Source organism: Anneissia japonica, unplaced genomic scaffold (assembly GCF_011630105.1).
Source record: "Anneissia japonica isolate Jap-2015-1 unplaced genomic scaffold, ASM1163010v1 scaffold9_len2422644_cov172, whole genome shotgun sequence".
Taxonomy (NCBI): Eukaryota; Metazoa; Echinodermata; class Crinoidea; order Comatulida; family Comatulidae; genus Anneissia; species Anneissia japonica.
In genome coordinates, this window is record NW_022758107.1 from 1,113,092 (window position 1) to 1,125,636 (window position 12,545).

At 31.7% G+C, this 12,545-nt stretch overlaps 1 protein-coding gene across 3 annotated transcripts; it reads right to left on the reverse strand.

Annotated features, from left to right (window-relative positions):
* Positions 1-9,512, reverse strand: LOC117125104 (UPF0602 protein C4orf47 homolog). 3 transcript variants are annotated; one of them, XM_033271495.1, is made up of 9 exons: positions 9,355-9,511; positions 8,528-8,631; positions 7,403-7,622; positions 6,451-6,588; positions 5,234-5,309; positions 4,571-4,756; positions 3,707-3,882; positions 1,499-1,570; positions 1-387 (listed from the first exon to the last, which is right to left on the reverse strand). In XM_033271495.1, the coding sequence occupies exons 2-8, from the start codon at positions 8,613-8,615 to the stop codon at positions 1,525-1,527; spliced, it is 930 nt and encodes a 309-aa protein (XP_033127386.1). In that variant the 5' UTR covers positions 8,616-8,631; positions 9,355-9,511; the 3' UTR covers positions 1-387; positions 1,499-1,524. The 3 variants fall into 3 exon arrangements, with proteins under 3 accessions (XP_033127386.1, XP_033127387.1, XP_033127385.1); XM_033271496.1 differs by lacking the exon at positions 1-387 and having other exon boundaries at positions 1,463-1,570; positions 9,455-9,512; XM_033271494.1 differs by lacking the exon at positions 1-387 and having other exon boundaries at positions 1,463-1,570.
* Positions 9,513-12,545: the final 3,033 nt, after the last annotated feature.

Here is a 12,545-nt window from a genome sequence, read left to right on the forward strand (position 1 = left end):
TTTACCTCAGCTGAGGTGGTCTACACTTTACACCTGTTGAAGTCCCTCCCTGGACCCCCCTCTATTTCAAATTCTTTGATCCATCACTGTTTGCCAGTACCTATATCAAAATGATAACGCATACATTTCATTTTTTGCTAATAGAATAAACCTTAGGAAAAGGTTGACTTATTTTCACATCATTTTAATGTTTTTCTACCAGAGTACAGATAGGTATAAATACAGTTATGCTAAACAACTGTGGCAGACAAACAGAAACATAACTTAATTACTATACAAATATATATAAAATTGGTTTTAGAATGTATAGGCTGTTTCATATAATACAAATCCATTAAGAACTTTGGTTTCATAGGCTGACTTGGTGATAGAATGCTGTCACATAACCTCTGACATCATTTGTTTGTTTGGTATTAGAAAGATGGCTGAGCAATTCGAAAGTTATTGCCGTTTATTCTTCTGTAGAGAAAAAAAGAGAAATATAAATAATCGAATGAAAATACTATTCTTGAAAACGTACTGACTAATTTATTTGATAAATTGTAAATTTTTTTTGCATAAATATAAAATACTAAAATGTGGCAAAGACAAGCCAAACCAGTCACTTAACGCAAAAATCAGTTTCTGGTTATTAATAGATTTAAAAAATGTTGACATTACAGCATGTTTTGGCCATTATCTCAGAAACACGATTTGCGACAAGTGACTGGTTTGGCTTGTCATTGCCACAAATACCACTATAGGAATTTTATAGGTTTCCATGTAGCCAAACAATTAAAAGGTAATGAAACACTTTTTTTAAGTACACCAAGTCATCTATCTATAATGTAATAATTTTGTAACATTATTTGTTTGTTGTAGGTCTCGCAAATATAAAGCTGCAGTCGCAATTTACGAGAGTGTATGTCATACTTCAATGCTTAAACCACAAGCTTACAAACTAAGGTATATTTAGAAAAAAAGGTATATTTAAAAAAAAAAAAAACACCCTTACACTCCTGTGCCCTCCAATTTGTAAAGCCCTGTTTAGACTATCAAATTTTACTTGGCAAAATAATAATATTAAGCGAGCAGTTAGCTCAGCCGGCTAATTGTGTGCGCTGAACCGTGGAGGTCTCTCAGTCCACGGTTTAATTCCCATTGCTGCTCTCCTTGTATTTCAGCTGGAGGGCTGAATGCTGTGTTCATTATGACCCATGTGCATGTTAAAGAACGCAGTATACTCTTCGGAAAAGTGTAGGGGATTTTCTCCCGGTGTACTGCCCAATCATCACCAAAAGGACCTCACTGGAACTTCAATAAGTCTTCTTTAGACTTTCGCAGGTTATACTTGGTGTTTACACCGAATAAATCCAATCCAATCCAGTAATAATAATAATAGTTGACTTATAGAGCGCATGTTGTGGAGGCCTCTATGCACTTAACATTCACTGGCGGATTCAAGGGGAGTATATCACCCCCTGCTGAAATTTTCAATGATAGAATGCTGTCACATAACCTCTGACATCATTTGTTTGTTTGGTATTAGAAAGATGGCTGAGCAATTCGAAAGTTATTGCCGTTTATTCTTCTGTAGAGAAAAAAAGAGAAATATAAATAATCGAATGAAAATACTATTCTTGAAAACGTACTGACTAATTTATTTGATAAATTGTAAATTTTTTTTGCATAAATATAAAATACTAAAATGTGGCAAAGACAAGCCAAACCAGTCACTTAACGCAAAAATCAGTTTCTGGTTATTAATAGATTTAAAAAATGTTGACATTACAGCATGTTTTGGCCATTATCTCAGAAACACGATTTGCGACAAGTGACTGGTTTGGCTTGTCATTGCCACAAATACCACTATAGGAATTTTATATGTTTCCATGTAGCCGAACAATTAAAAGGCAACGAAACACGCTTTTTTTAAGTACACCAAGTCATTATCTATCTATAATGTAATAATTTTGTAACATTATTTGTTGTAGGTCTCGCGAATATAAAGCTGCAGTCGCAATTTACAAGAGTGTATGTCATACTTCAATGCTTAAACCACAAGCTTACAAACTAGGGTATATTTAAAAAAAAAAAAAAAAAAACCTTACATTCCTGTGCCCTCCAATTTGTAAAGCCCTGTTTAGACTATCAAATTTTACTTGACAAAATAATAATAATATAATTAAGCGAGCAGTTTAGCTCAGTCGGCTAATTGTGTGCGCTGAAACGTGGAGGTCTCTCGGTCCACAGTTCAATTTCCATTGCTGCTCTCCTTGTATTTCAGCTGGAGGGCTGAATGCTGTGTTCATTATGGCCCATGTGCATGTTAAAGAACGCAGTATACTCTTCGGAAAAGTGTAGGGGATTTTCTCCCGGTGTACTGCCCAATCATCACCAAAAGGACCTCACTGGAACTTCAATAAGTCTTCTCTAGACTTTCGCAGGTGATACTTGGTGTTTACACCGAATAAATCCAATCAATCCAATAATAATAATAATAGTTGACTTATAGAGCGCATGTTGTGGAGGCCTCTATGCACTTAACATTCACTGGCGGATTCAAGGGGAGCCTAGCCCCCCCCCCCCTGCTGAATTTTTCAAAATTGTAAGAAATTGGGAAAAAAAAGTCTGACAGTGTTATTTCCGGCCATCTAAAGGTGCCATAATCGCAAATTTTCTTACCTCAGCCCCGACCATGGTAGGGCTGAGGTGATAGACCCTCCATCTGTCAAAGTCCCTCCCTCATGGTCCCCCTCTATTTCAAATTCCTGGATCCGCCACTGACATTTAAATTACTCCCGGTCATTGGATCAAGCACATGGAACACATACTCAGCTCCCTGGGGAGAATTTCATAATGTCGCAGCTGTAATCAGCGCATTTTGTGTTCGAACCTACCAGGTACCCACTTGTACTCCTGGGTGGAGAGGTAAAGTGCGTTGTCTATAAAGGACACAAAGCGAAATGCACAATTATTGGATTGAACCTCTGACCGACTTCAAGGTTGAGCAGCAGAACCGCAACCACTGCGCTAAAAGCCCTCCCTACAAAAGTGCTCCACAAAAACATGTGCCATGCCTAAATACAGTATGGTAATGATGACCTCTCATCATGAACATATGTGGCAAAGATGAGCCAAACCAGTCACTCGTCGCAAAAATCAATTTTGAGTTAATAATACAGTGTTAGAGAGTAAAATAATAGCTATAAAATGGTAAAAAAATCATTCAAATCAGACATTTCCTTATGAAGTTACAAGCGTTTAATCACAGAGCTGTTTAAAGAACAATATATGAGAAATTAACCGTCAAAGTTTATGATTTCAGGCATTTCTCATGCAGAAACTATCTTTAAATCCTTAAAAAGTATTGTTTTAACAATGAAAATGGGGAAAATAACAGCATAGAATGATGTGTAGATATATAAAGGTTAGTTTAGTGCAATAAAATAGATTTTTTAAAATTAGACATTCCAGCATGTTTTGGCCTTTTTCTCTGAAACACGATTTGCGACGAGTGACTGGTTTGGCTTGTCTTTGCCACTTATATAGGCACATCATGACCACATTATAGGCACATCATGACTATGGGCATACAGCAGTTTTTTTTGTCAAAGAGAATTTGATAACAGTTTACAGCGCTTAAGAAATGGTAGTATCACATCTGCAATTTTGCCTCTTGGGGGCAGCTTTCCTTTCAGCTATGACTACAATCTTTCAACCTTACCTGACAACATTTTGGTTTATAATTGAATTGGTTGGGGCACTCTTAGGTCCTGGAGTGGGCATGAATATCTTGCCACTACTGTTCATCGAAGGTGGACCTTTCTTCGACTTTACCCTGTATGGATCTTCAGAGTGTGAGGGATATGGGTCAAATGTTCCTGCCTTCATTCCAGCTATCTGAAATTAATAAAATATTTCATTATTATTGGTTAATTAATTTTTTTCTTTTTTTTATTCACTTTCAAATGCCTTTCACACAGCAATTGCTTTCACGTACAATGATTGATTTCTGCAGGAAAAAAAATGTTTTGATATGTTGTACAACTGATTTTTCTGATACAGATACAATACTTAAAAAAGGGAGAAAAAATTTCAAAAGTTCCCCCAGTTTTTAAATATATATGTCTTAAATGATAATAATTATTATTATTCTTAAGTCATGACCCCCAGAGCATGTTGAAGTAAATATATATGAGGATATGATAAAATACAGTCATCAAAGATGCAGAAACAAGAAAAAAAAAATTTAAACAAAGATAAAATCCTGTACAAACAGGAGAAAAATGTTGATTTGATAAAATTAAAATACTAGAAAGTATAACATGAAAAAGAGTGAAACTCGGGTTAGCCCAAAAAAGATGTCGTAAAACTATCTTATTTTCAGAGGTGTCCTTATAAATATAAAATACAAATAATTTAAAAACATTAAGTTTTTAAAAGAATATAATATGCAATTTAATAAAATATAACGGGGGGGGGGGGAGTGGGAGGATTCTGGGTCAATAAAACTAAACAATATTTAGAATAAAGAGATAATAGTGGTTCAATATTATACTACAGTATATAAAGTACATAATTTGTCTACCTTTTTTGCCGGTGAGCTTGGCTTGAAAGGATGGACACCCTTCTTTTCTGTGCTTTGTTTATTTGCTTTGAGAGGTGGAAGAGGCCTATCACTGGCATATGGATTTCCATCAAAGTATGCCTTTGGGTGCATATTTAACTTGAATGATCCTCCTTTCATAGCTTTTCTGTGTTCTTCCAATTCTCTCTGAAATAAGTAAATAATATAAAAACCAATTACAAATAAATTTTACTTCATCAATATTAAGACTAGCGCTATCATTTAGGCTAGTTTCTAATGATCAATGTTCATTAAGTTTACTTTAACTTATGATTCAGTGGCGTATCCAGGAATTCAAAATAGAGGAGGTCCAGGAGGGACTTTCACAAATGCAGGGTCTTAACCACCTCAGCCCCACAATGGTTGCAGCTGAGGTAAGAAAAAAATTATGATTATTAAACCGGAAATGGCACTCTCAGACTTAAATTTGATTAAGTTTTCCTTTTACTTATAATTTTGTAAAAATTTAGGGGGGACCCAGGCCAGCTGTGATCCCCCTAATCATTAATTTTATGATACCTAATATTAATGATAACATAATAAAGTTACACATATAGTGCCCAATAGACAAAAATCTCAGAGAATCGCCTATGGTGCAACTATGGTAGATTGTGTATTCCTTACCCAACGTAATTCTTTGCCTTTGTCAAAAGAGTTTGAAGAATATGTGTAACTTTTACCAATGGTTAAATTGACATAACTGAAAGAAATAAATTAAATTATTATTATTATTATTATTAGCCATTCTTTGTAAAAATATTTGACTACTAGTAACTAGCAAACCTAGTATTGTTCTTTGGACTTCAGCTCTCACCTTCAGGACTAACATCCAGAAGACCTTGAATTTATAAAATACATACTGGTACTGCTCAGCCCCTAACATGTTAACTTTATAGTTTTGTTTGTCAGTAATAATTATAAATAAACTCTCAATTAACTAAAACATTGTTGATAACTATACAGTTATCAACATTCAATTACATACACAAAATTAAATAATTGTTTACTGATTTACACATTTTGTTAGTACTATTAAACATTTGAATTAATTACCAGTTGTAATACAAAATTCATTCTTCTATAAAAAAAAAAAAAGAAAAAGAAAATACAGTAAACAATTAAACAGTCAAAAGCAAAGCACTGTAACATACGTAGACAGTGGCAGATAGACCTGTCTTTAAATATCTTTAAATTGGTCGAGGACTGATGTGCCTTCAGGTAACGTCACTTTTTTAGAAGGAAGAAATTGAGATAGGCCTCTATCACTGATAAAAAAGGAAGCTGCATTTGTATAAACATAAAGGTAAGGGTAGGTAGGAGAATAACTCATAACTCGCTGTGTTCTTGTGCTGAATTGTCTAAGGGCGTGATCTGTGACTACTGTAGCAGCCGTAGCGAGGTGCTGTTTTTTTACATAATTCCATGACGACATGGGCTGAAATGAACCACAGCATCGAGGTAGTTAACCCCCTATACTCATCCAAAAAGATGCAATGGGTTTTTTAAGGTGCATACAAGCCTGATATATACACTGGACATTTCGTTTTTAGGTCCTTATTCAAGACATTGTTCTACCAACTAAACCATGGGCAAGGAGCGGCTCTGTTCAGTGCCGATGTTAAGGCTGCGGTACTGGCAAATTCGACTCACCCAAATATGCGTCTGAAGTCCTCAAAAATTTTATTGAATTGTTACTAATACCCCATTGTGTCAAGAAATGTGCGTTCCCTATTATAGTCCCCAGCGCCCCTAGTTTATTTACTGGGCTCGTAAACTATTTGGGACTCCCTGGACATAGAAGTTACTCTCTTCCTCCTCTGACGCACTAGAAGTTTACATACCCAAAGCCAGTTCCTTTTCTTCCAGGATTGGTGATCACATTCTTGCCAGGTGATTTGTATGCTTTTCCTGATTTCTTAACTGGACTAAAAGCGCCAACTGAACCAGAAAATGTGCCATAATGGTTTCCAATTCCTGATCTAAAAAAAAAAAGCACATAACATGGAAATTAGCGTTTTTTAGCACAATTTATAGTGTATAACTATAAGAATATAAAATAGCTTTTATATAATTATTTAACAAACAACAGAACAAAACTTGGTGGTCATGCAACCATTTGATTACCTTTGAATATTGCCTTATAATGAATGATTTTTTATTTATGATCGATAACAACTACTGTATTATTATTAAAAAGTTTCTACAAAAACAAAATAGCTAATTATTAGCTGCTCAGTATTCTGAAAAAGCCTTCCATTTTTTATTTTTATTTTTTAAATTTCTTATGAGGAACATTTTTTTGTTTTGTTTAGGGGGTCAAAAGGCCCGGACAGGAGGTCTAAATTCTGGACAGGGTTTTAAATTTACCTCAGCAGCTGGCAGCCCCACTGTGTTTTGATCAAAATGTTAAGAATAAGCACCAGGCCTAAATGCCTGAAAATATGGCACACTGAAGACAGTAAAAATGCTATTTTTAATGCAGTGTTCCTGACGAAATAATTGGAATCTTCCATGGTCCTGTGCTTCCTTGACCCCCACTGGCGCTGCCACTAATTAAACATTTTTTTACATGGGTTCAGTGGCGAATTCAAGGTGTTGCCCACCCCGTTCTCCCCACCACCACTACCTAAATTTTTAAAATTATGATAAAAAATTAGAAGAAAGGGAAAATATGATAAAATTTGCGTCTGAGAGTGGGGTGGTCTAGGCTCTCCATCTGTGAAAGTGCTTCCCTAAGCCCCCTCTATTTCAAATTTCTGAATTTGCTACTGTGGCTTATATTATTATACTCACGGTTTTTTGTCACCATTACTGGGTAGAAATGCCTTGCCAATATTTTTTTTACTTTGTTGTATTCTTTCCTGCCGTCTTCGTTTCACTGGGTCACTATACGCTTCTCCCTCCATTACGCGGTTGTACTTGTCGTCAAAGTATCCTGACTGTAAAGACGACCTGGTCTTTGAACCGCCAGGTAACATCTGCTTGCTCTTGTGAGCTGCATCATTGAAAGATGCTAAAAAGAAAGTATATAAAAATATAATAAATTAAAAAATAAAATAACAGTAAGAGTACATTATCATATATTTATAAGTATATTAAATATACCATAAATGTGACTGGCTCTGGCAAATCCAGCCATTTGTAGGTAAAATTCAAAATTAAGATTTTGGTATTTATAGATTCTGCATGAATTTATTAGATGGAAATAATTGGTTGAGTATTAGCGAAGTTATGAGTATTCATTGAATAGCATTCATGTAGGTTTTGAGAAAACAGCTCCCAAAGACTCCAAAATCAATAGTTTATTATTAAGATTTGTATTTTAAAAATAATTTTAATACACTTTCTGTTAGATTAATGATTGATATTTTGCAAAAATTTTCTTGAACAATATATCTTTTATAAAATGCAAAAACCGGAATATGTTCAAAATTCTGATCCTCGAATATTTTTGGTGCTTGTGCAAAATTAGAAATTGCAACAAACGGTGTGATTTGCCAGAGCTGATCACATATTAAATTACTGTATTTTAAAAACAACATCAAACAGTACATACTTGATCATATATGTATATTAAATAACATATATGAAATAAAGAATTTGTTAAAATCATCAATAAAATTATATTTTTATTTTCTCTTCCACCTATTAAAATGCTTTTAGTTTGTAATTAAGTGTATTATACAGTTTACGGTTTGGCAGCACATCTGGAGTGACTGCATGCCCGCTACCCGTATGTAGGCCTACTGTATTTTATTAAGACGTTCATGTAATTTTATATAGTATATTTCTTTTTATTTTTTTTTTAGTCTTTCTCTATCGTTCCTAATTGATAGGCTGGAGGAAATTGAGTTTACATGTTTATACTCTTTCTTTCCCCTCCTCTACCAAGCTTCAGTAAAAAAAAAAAAAACTTACTGCCTTTTGTTGAATATTTATCCCCGATTGTTGTATATCCCATCTCTTTAAAGAGACCAACTCTTTCCATATCTGTCTTTCCAGCCATGACGTTCAAATTATCCCTAAAATTAATAAACAAACTAAAATTTAAAATACAATCCAATAAAATAACCAAGGATTGGTTTGAACAGCCAAAGCATTTGCGTGTAAAAATCCAGCCTTTTTTTGCATCAAAAACCAACAAATTTTTATATTTATTTCTTATAACTTTACAGGTAGGCCTAGGCTACAGCATGATGCATCATAAGCATCACCGCCAAGTATATAGGCCTAGGCCTAGTTCTGACAAATATTATGCAAATCCAAGTTGTTGATTGGTGCAGTTGGCTTTACCCCAACCTTCAATAATACGGCAGACCTAGGCTACTAGGGCATAGGCCTATTTTATTAATATTCGGAAGCGGTATACCTTGGTTGGGGGGAGGGGGGGCGTAAAAATATAGGCCTAGGGCCTAGGCCTAGCCTAGTAGGATTTTATGGGTTTCAAACTTTCAGAAATGCATTAAAAAGGCCCGGACCCCACCAGGCTCTTCCCCTGACTGAAGCTCACTGGGCCTGGGGAATGACCTAAGCATCACCCAGTCCCCCAACATACCTAGCTAGGCTAGGCCTAGGCCTACTAGGACCTAGGCCTAAAGTAACGCTTGCTTTTCAGCAAGGCCTAGGCCTGGCTTAGTTAGGCCTAGGCTTAGGCCTAAGCCTGTAGCCAAACAAAGACAAAGTGCGCTAGGACGGGGCTAGGCCCAGACACAACATTTTAATACAAACATAAATACAAAAGCTACCTTAGGTCTTGTGGTGTAAAATCTGTGGATTGTTATCTCATCAAAATGATAGTTTAAATGAATTAATATTTAGTAATAACTCCCAACATACTAAACGAACTTAGCGAGTCCTCCTGTTTACTTCGTCGCTTTCGTGTGCAAAGTTGCAAATAAAAAAACACACCGTCTTTGGTTGCCTGGAAACAATCTAACAATACTATTATTTTTCTATGGCGCGCCATAGATTTATTATTTTGGTAATTGTCCTCTATCTAAACAACAAACATTTTACATATATTTTAAATATAATTCCTTATCTTATAATTTATTAAAAAGAAAGCTGAATATTTACATAACTATTACTATATTGATTAGTGTCAATAAATGTTGTGAATTATCTGATTTCATCAAATGCGTTTCATGGTATACACTTCATTACGGTAGTGGCTATCGGCACTGCCGCAGTGCCGTTTTGGCACTGCCGCAGTGCGAAAAAAAGCATCGGCACTGCCGCAGTGCCAAAAAGTTGCTGTTTTCTATCGGCACTGCCACAGTGCGAAAAGCTGCTGTTAATTAATTGAATCAATGTTTTTATCGATAGATAACATTGGTATACTGTAATTCATAATTCATAATTTTATTTCACTGAAAACGTAATGAGATTAGTAGGCAAAAAAGGGAACATTACCTATACAAGAGAAACAATGATAATGGCAGACATAATAATAATAATAATAATAATAATAATAATAATAATAATAATAATAATAATAATAATATTAATAATAATAATACTGTAATAATAATAATAATAATAATAATACTGTAATAATAATAATAATAATAATACAAATAAAAATTATAATAATAATAATACAGATAGGCCTAATAATAATAAATAAATAATAATAATAAAGTAATAATAATGATAATAATAATGAATGAAGATCAAAATATAGCATTGAAAATAATAATAGTAATAATAATAATAATAATACACATAATAATAATAATTATTAAATAATAATAAAATAAATAATAATAATGATAATAATAATGAATAAAGATCAAAATATAGCATTGAAAATAATAATAATACAGATAATAATAATAAATAAATAATAATAATAATAAAATAAGTAATAATAATGATAATAAAATAATAATGAATGAAGTACAAAATATAGCATTAAAGTGAATTCTAGTAGTTATTAAAACAAGATTTGGAGGGCTGGACTGTTTGGAGGGCTGGACTAATAATAATAATAATAATAATAATAATAATAATAATAATAATAATAATATTAATAATAATACTGTAATAATAATAATAATAATAATAATAATACAAATAAAAATCATAATAATAATAATACAGATAGGCCTAATAATAATAAATTAATAATAATAAAGTAATAATAATGATAATAATAATGAATGAAGATCAAATATAGCATTGAAAATAATAATAATAATAATAATAATAATAATAATAATAATAATAATACAGATAATAATAATAAATAAATAAATAATAATAATAAAATAAGTAATAATAATGATAATAAAATAATAATGAATAAAGTACAAAATATAGCATTAGAGTGAATTCTAGTAGGTATTAAAACAAGATTTGGAAGGCTGGACTGTCATGAAGGTGTTGTATTAATGGTGTTCTAAAGATTTGGCTTTATTATATCAATAATTGATTAGGTCTAGCTTAACCTATATTATTGTTAACATTATATTATATTTGTTTTACAATTAATAACTATAATTATTTCTAATTAAATTATTAAATATATACATTATATATTATATAGGCCTAGGCATATACATAAAAAAAACAATTAATAATAATAATAATTTTACAACAATTTGATTAATGAGATAATAATAATCAGCATATTAAGTAAAATTACGTCCATGCAAAACCTGCTTTTAAATAAAAATGTTATTTATATGTTTCTGTTTAAAAACATATTTTATAAATTATAAGTTTATTTTCTGCGATAATTGTACGCACATAGGCTAATTCATGTATTCAATGTTAATATGGTTGATAAATAATATATAAAATAATAATAATAATAATAATGAAGGTGCTCGAATAATGCTTTAATTAAGAATTAATAATACTTCAATAGGCCTATTTACGATAGTGTGATTAATGAGATATTTTTTGAATAATTTATAGAAATATAATAGGTACATACCATTAATAATGATTCAGCATATTAAATCAACTTACATCGTCAATGTAAATTTTTTTTTTCAATAAAATTTTACCTATTTTATCCTGTTTCAAAAAAATAATCTTATAAATTATCAGTTTCATTGTAAATTTTATGTAAACAAAATAATTTATGGTTTCAATTATTGAAGCATTAAAAATCAGTGGGCTTAACATTGGATGTAAATGTAAAACAAAATAAAAGCAAATGCTAATATTATCTCGAGATTACCGCATTTTTGGTAAGCATAGCTCAGGATGGTCCACATGAGGTGACAAGTATCCGTCGAAATGCCGTACAAATAAACTGCAATTATGTAAATAATTTCACACAAACTTACGAATATCTTAGTTAATATATCTTAATTAACATGTTAAATTAGTTAATTACTAAATAATTAATGGATCGATATGAACATTGTGACCAACAACTACAATTTATTAATATATTTTAATTAATAAATACTAAAATCCTGCAACGATTTTTTTTTCAGGTCAGAAATTGGCATTAAAAGCAATGTTTCAATCGCGATATTCGTATTTTCTTTCGGTTCATTGAAGTAGCAACGATTAACATATATAGTAATTAGTTTTTAGTCAAAGTAATAATACAAATTATAATATATATATATATATATATATATATATATATATATATATATATATATATATATACGTATATATATATATATGTGGTATATATGTATATGTGTATGTGTATATGTATATGTATATAATAATATGTATATGTATATATATATATATGTATATGCATATATATGTATAGAGTAGGCATCAATGTGATTGCGAGCACGTGTGTTCCCAGTAAATTAAATAATAATAGAGACATTGATAAAATCAAATGAAACGGTTGAAGTATTGGAGGAACATAAGTATTTTGTTGCACACGAATATTTCGTCCTATATGTATATGTATATGTACATATATATATATATATATATATATATATATATATAT

Coding starts and splice junctions, on each gene's coding strand:
- LOC117125104 (XM_033271495.1), bottom strand. CDS start 8,615: ATGGCTGGAAAGACAGATATGGAAAGAGTTGGTCTCTTTAAAGAGATG. Junction 4,757..5,233: donor AAGGCAAAGAATTACGTTGG/GTAAGGAATACA, acceptor TACTTATTTCAG/AGAGAATTGGAAGAACACAG. Junction 3,883..4,570: donor CAAGCTCACCGGCAAAAAAG/GTAGACAAATTA, acceptor TATTAATTTCAG/ATAGCTGGAATGAAGGCAGG.